Raw genomic sequence first — 5,084 nt, 5'->3', positions numbered from 1 at the left:
TGCACCCCAGGATGCCATTGGCCTTCTTGGCCACCAGGGCACCCTGCTGGCTCATGGCCACCTTGTCATCCCCCAGGACCCCCAGGTCCCTCTCCCAGAGCTGCTTCCCAGCAGGTCAGCCCCCAGCCTGTCCTGGTGCATGGGGTTCCACCTCCCCAGGGGCAGCACCCAACACTTGGCCCTTGTTGAATTTCATCAGGTTCCTCCCCGCCCAACTCTCCAGCCTGGACGATGCCACCCATGTTTAGTGCGAGCCTCGAAGGTGATGGGAGCTGCGCCGCACAGCCAGCCTGACCTCAGAGCTTCTTAGCAGGATTACCCCCACTGTGGGCACCCTGCCTTCCTCGGCATTAGCCTGTCCTCCCAGTGCCCCTGCATGTCATCACGCACCGCCGGTGCCCAGTGCACCCCAGGAGCAGCTTTACGGCATGGCCCATGCCACAGCTCTGGGAAACCCCCTCTCCACTGACTGCAGAGGACTCCCGGAGCAGAGGGACAACGCGGGGATTACAGTTATGAGATATTTCGGGACACACCTCAACTCCCATGGCCCGGGAGAGACTACTCCCTGTCTCAGTTTCCCTCCCCACTCTCCCAGCCTGAGATCAGTTCCCTTCCCTGCCAGGCACCCCCAACACCGCGAGGGGTGAGAAGGGGGGTCTCCGCTCCCCAGGGAGGCCCCAGCACACAGGGGAGGTTGCGATGCCGGCCCAATTCCCCCCTTCCTCTGGCACCAGGGGACAACAGCCAGCTGTGTCCCAGGGTGCCCCCAGCCCCCAAGCTGCTGCAGTGGACCAAGTCCCACCGCATCAGCCCCAAGGCAGGGCCAAGGTGGTGGGTGCAGGTGAGAGGGGTTGCCTGCATGCCCGTTTTGTAATAGGCATAAGCGGCTCAGCAGATTTACTCCTGAGCTGAGTGTGACCCCAGCTAAGCCACCAGGAAAGGCCTGCCCGGGCACTGCCTGGGGCCAGCCCGGCCGCCCACGCTGCCGCGGTCCAGCCAGACCTCCATCCCAGAGGCTGGGGGCTTGCCCCAAGACCACCCTCCTCTTCCCAAGGGGCCGTATGCACGGTCCGTTTTTGCCACCAGCTTTGAGTCCCCTGGGTGGAAACCACACCGGGGCGGCTCCCCCGCCAGCGGCTCTCAGCCACCAGACCCCCCCCCCCTGCCGCATCCCTCACCCCACGGTTAATCTTGGCCTCCTCTTTAGGAAAGTTAAAGCGGCTCAGAGTGGGGCCAGATGATCACCCAGATTAAAGACTTAATGGCACAACCACAGCCAGCTCAGCATCTCGGCTCCGGGCCGGTGGGTCAGTGTGTCAGTGTGGCAGTGAGTCAGCACGTCACGCACATGCGTGTGGACAACCTCACACGCCAACACACATTCCCTGTGACAGGGAAGACGCTGTGCTGCTGGCAAAAGGAAAATAGGATATCTGGCATCTTTGCGGGATGCCTCCCTGCCCGAACCCCCTTCCCCTGCACCGGCTGGAGAAAGAGCGCCGCTACGGGGAGGGAGCGAGGAGTCTACGAAGACTGCACGTCCCCGCGTGCTTACGTGGCATCCACGCCTGCGACTCTTGGCACGTCGACGGCGGCACGCAAGGTGCCCCGCTGTGTCAGCAGCACGTGCGCTGGGGCTGTGGGAGCACCCAGAAGGCGGAGGCATCCTGCAGGTGCAGTTGGCTTCTCTACACAGGTGGAGATATTTTGGGGAGCGTGGGTGACGGCCACGCTGCCCCTGCAGCCTGGCGGGGATGCCTGCTGATGAAAGCTGCCCTTTGTCCACTTGCAGGGTACAGCACAGGGCCAAGCTGGGAAAGCAAGTGGGTTTGTCCCCAGATAAAACAGCCCCAAACTGAGCTTTGAGCGGGCGCTTGCACAACAAGGACCCAGGCCAGCTATGTGGGATCCCAGAGGGATGAGCAGGGGGCATGGCTTCCCATTCCAGAAGCATCCCACCCCAAATGATGCAGGAAAAATCCCCCCCCACCCCCACCCCCAGCCTGGGCATTGCTAGACTCTGGCTGCTCTGAGGCTGAGATTGGGGTCACTGGGCGGTGTTTAGGGGAGCATGAGAGGGGATTGGGGAGGTCAGTGAGACATGATTATGGTACAATCTCCAGTATTTGCAGTGGGGGCACAGGATTTGGGGGTGGGCTGTGGCTCATCATTTGAGGTCACCCTCCTGGGGCCAGAGTCTGCAGAGCTCCATTCGGGACAGATCCAGCTGGAGAACAGCATCTTCAGGTTGGGCTATGCCCTCCAGCAGTGTCTACCCTGCTGGGAAACAGCTTCTTTGATGCTTACATTACAGGCTACCCCCCTCCAGCCCCCAGTGAGGTGGTACCCCATTCCCAGCAACTGCCCCACCCCTGGGTCCCCCATCCACAGGGAAGAGCCCCCTGCATAGCTCTGCTCATAGAGGGTCGCAACACCCCACGGCACCCAGGGAGCCCCAGAACCACCACAGCTCCCCTCACCCCCAAGGCCGCCCCCGCCTGCCAATGGCTTGCGGCTCCTGTGCTGCTCCAGCCCCAGAACCTGAGGGGTCTGGGCCAGGAGTAGGACCTTCTGGCCAAGCAGGACCATTTCCCCCACCCCCTTCATGCAGGTGGTGCCAGAAGAAAGCAGTCACAGCCTGGATGCTGCATTTCCACCCATTTATTGGGGAAGCCGCACCAAAGTATTAAAATAAATTAAAAGCACAGGCCATGTGGGTGCATTGCATACATGAGTATCAGGAAGGCAGAGTGGATTCTTCAGCAGAGAGGTGGGGAGACAGGATGGAGCACCAGGGAGTCCCAACAGCTGCAGAAAGCTCTACCATGGAAGCAGTAATAGCTACAAAACCAGAGGTACAAAAAAAAATCTGTACCTTTAGTATGGTCTTAAAGGCAAAGTCTGAGTCAGACCTCCTTGGAAGGAGGCACTGGGCTGGAAGAGACCTGACTGGTGGGGCAGGCAGCAGGGAAGAAAAGCACAAAACCCAGGGAAATGAAAGGGGAAATACATAGGACCTGGCCAGGACACAAGACCTTCCTCCACAGCTCCGTGTTCTGCTGGGAGCAGAGGACGGCGTCTAGTCACTGCAGTTTTGGGGTTCTTGACAAAGTCATACCCTTCCATCCTCATCTTCCAGGCCTGTTATTTGTGCCTCATTCCACCTGTCCCCAACAACAGGCACAACTTTTCCGGCAGATTTGTTGCAGCAGGGGAGAAAAGCAGGACTGCCTCTCATCCTCCACTTTCTCACTCTGAGCAAACAGACCCATTCCTGCACCCCACTCTGCTCTCAAGGAGGCCGAGTCCCAAACTGTCACCAGATGCTCTGAATGTGAACAAAGCAGGGCCCCCTCACCCCCCAAGACCACCAGAAATGTGGATCAGCTTGGGACCAGAGGGGTACTGCCACACAGGGCAGGGATGCCCAGAGTCATCGACCACCCACAGCTCAGACTCGGGCAGACTGATGTGGCTTTTGCTCTGTCCCACATGTCCCCAGAGCCCCCTGCCCCAGGTGCTCTCTGCATCACGGCTCCCCCAACCCTAGCTACAGCCACAGGCATCAACAATCATGTCGGGGATGTCAGTCTTGACAATGTTGCTGTTGCGATCGAAGTAGAGGACAGAGAGCGGCCGGCGTCGTGTGGGCACGCAGCAAGAGTGCCCCGATGCCTGGATGTTGTTAGCTTTGACGAGGTTGAAGACCGCTGTGTGGAAAGAAGAGGCCATCCCAGGGCTGCCTGCCACATGTAGAGGGCACTGGCCCACGCAGTAGTTTATCTGGTAGCCCTCGGGCTTGATGATCCAGTCGTTCCAACCAATGTCGCGGAAATCCACGTAGTAGTCCTTGCGGCAGCAGAGGTTGGAGTTCTGGCTGCAGCGGAGGCTGCGCTTGGGCACGTGGTGTCCTGGCTCCCGCACCTTCGCTTCGGCCACCAAGAAGGGCTGGTGGGACCGGCTGGCGTTGACTATTGCCATGATATCACCCCCGTCCCCGCGGCTTTCCAGTTCCAGCCGCAGAGTCCTGTGCTCTCCCCTGAAGAAACTCTGCAGGGCAGGCATGAGGGTGAAGGCACGCCAGCCGCTGCCCTTGGCGCTCCGTCGCCTCTCACTCAGCAGCGTGCGGTTGCCCCCCACCAAATCACCTTCCCCACCAGCGAGGAAGATTCTCAGCGTGAGGCTGGCTACCCAGTCTTGGGGAACGCGAAGGTAGAGCCAAAGCTGAGCCTGCAGGATGTGAACATCCTGGTCTTGTGCACGGCTGAACTGGAACTGCAGCCCCAAGCCAGAGGGAGACGTGGGCTCTGAAGGGAGAAAGGGATGAGGAGGTGAATGCCGCAGGATGCTAGGGAAGGTAAGGCTGCACCGACATCCTGCACATCAAGGCCAGCCTCTTTCAGCTTCTTCTCAGGCAAGACCTACAAACTTCCCACCCTCCCTCCACGGAACCCTCAGTGTGTCCTCCTCCCCTTCCTTGGGAAGGCTACCTGGAGCGTGGTGGTGTTGGAATGGGGGACTGTCCCACCCTACCTGGCAGAATGGGCACAGAGGGGGCACCCGCTCTCCCCCGGCCCTTTCCCTTTGCTGCACAGTGCAAGGGTGGAGACTGTTTCCAGCCCCCCCCCCCCACCCCGAGCTAGTCCTTGCAGCTCCCAAGTCCAACAAGTGGGAGTCCCAAGCACCCTGGGTTGCCCCCATCCTTCAGGAAAGGTTCAGGCATTGCAGCACGTCAGGTGTAGGGTCCCAACTGGCCAAGGCAGGAGCAAAAGAGGGGCCAGCTCTCCTTCTCCCGGGCCGAGCCTTCCCGCATCAGTAGCACCCGGAGGTCACCAGCACACGGCAGGTGCATCAACCGCTGATTTAAACACAGCCCGTACGGCTCCAGGTCCCCCCACCCCACTGCGAGGGGGCAGGCAGCCAGGACCCTGGCCCCAGCTGCACCCCAAGGGTCAGGGGCTGCACATCCTCACGGGTCCCCACCAACCCAGGGCAGGGAGACCCTGCCCCGGGGTCCGGCGCGGCGGGGGCTTGCCCAGGGTCTCCCATAGTCCGGCACCGGGACTCGGGAGCCGCGGGGT

At 60.8% G+C, this 5,084-nt stretch overlaps 2 protein-coding genes across 2 annotated transcripts in view; both read right to left on the bottom strand.

The window, feature by feature from the left end:
- The window catches only part of GLI1 (GLI family zinc finger 1), a 29,089-nt gene extending 26,497 nt beyond the window's left edge, over positions 1–2,592 (bottom strand). Inside the window, exons 1-2 of the mRNA XM_035897172.1 lie at positions 2,484–2,592; positions 1,559–1,640 (exon numbers count right to left, since the gene is read on the bottom strand). Of these exons, the coding sequence (XP_035753065.1) occupies positions 1,559–1,640; positions 2,484–2,592 (191 nt within the window). The remainder of the gene's footprint in view (positions 1–1,558; positions 1,641–2,483) is intronic.
- A 957-nt stretch (positions 2,593–3,549) lies between these two features.
- On the bottom strand, positions 3,550–5,052 carry LOC104128920 (inhibin beta C chain-like). The gene is made up of 2 exons (XM_035897171.1): positions 4,977–5,052; positions 3,550–4,310 (listed from the first exon to the last, which is right to left on the bottom strand). The coding sequence occupies exons 1-2, from the start codon at positions 5,050–5,052 to the stop codon at positions 3,550–3,552; spliced, it is 837 nt and encodes a 278-aa protein (XP_035753064.1).
- Between the last annotated feature and the right edge of the window lie 32 nt (positions 5,053–5,084).

The sequence above is a fragment of the Egretta garzetta genome, unplaced genomic scaffold (assembly GCF_000687185.1).
Source record: "Egretta garzetta isolate BGI_Z169 unplaced genomic scaffold, ASM68718v1 scaffold157, whole genome shotgun sequence".
Taxonomy (NCBI): domain Eukaryota; kingdom Metazoa; phylum Chordata; class Aves; order Pelecaniformes; family Ardeidae; genus Egretta; species Egretta garzetta.
This window is presented reverse-complemented; position numbering and strand designations above follow the sequence as displayed.

Coding starts and splice junctions, on each gene's coding strand:
- LOC104128920 (XM_035897171.1), bottom strand. CDS start 5,052: ATGGGAGACCCTGGGCAAGCCCCCGCCGCGCCGGACCCCGGGGCAGGG. Junction 4,311..4,976: donor CCCTGGGTTGGTGGGGACCC/GTGAGGATGTGC, acceptor TTCTCCCTTCAG/AGCCCACGTCTCCCTCTGGC.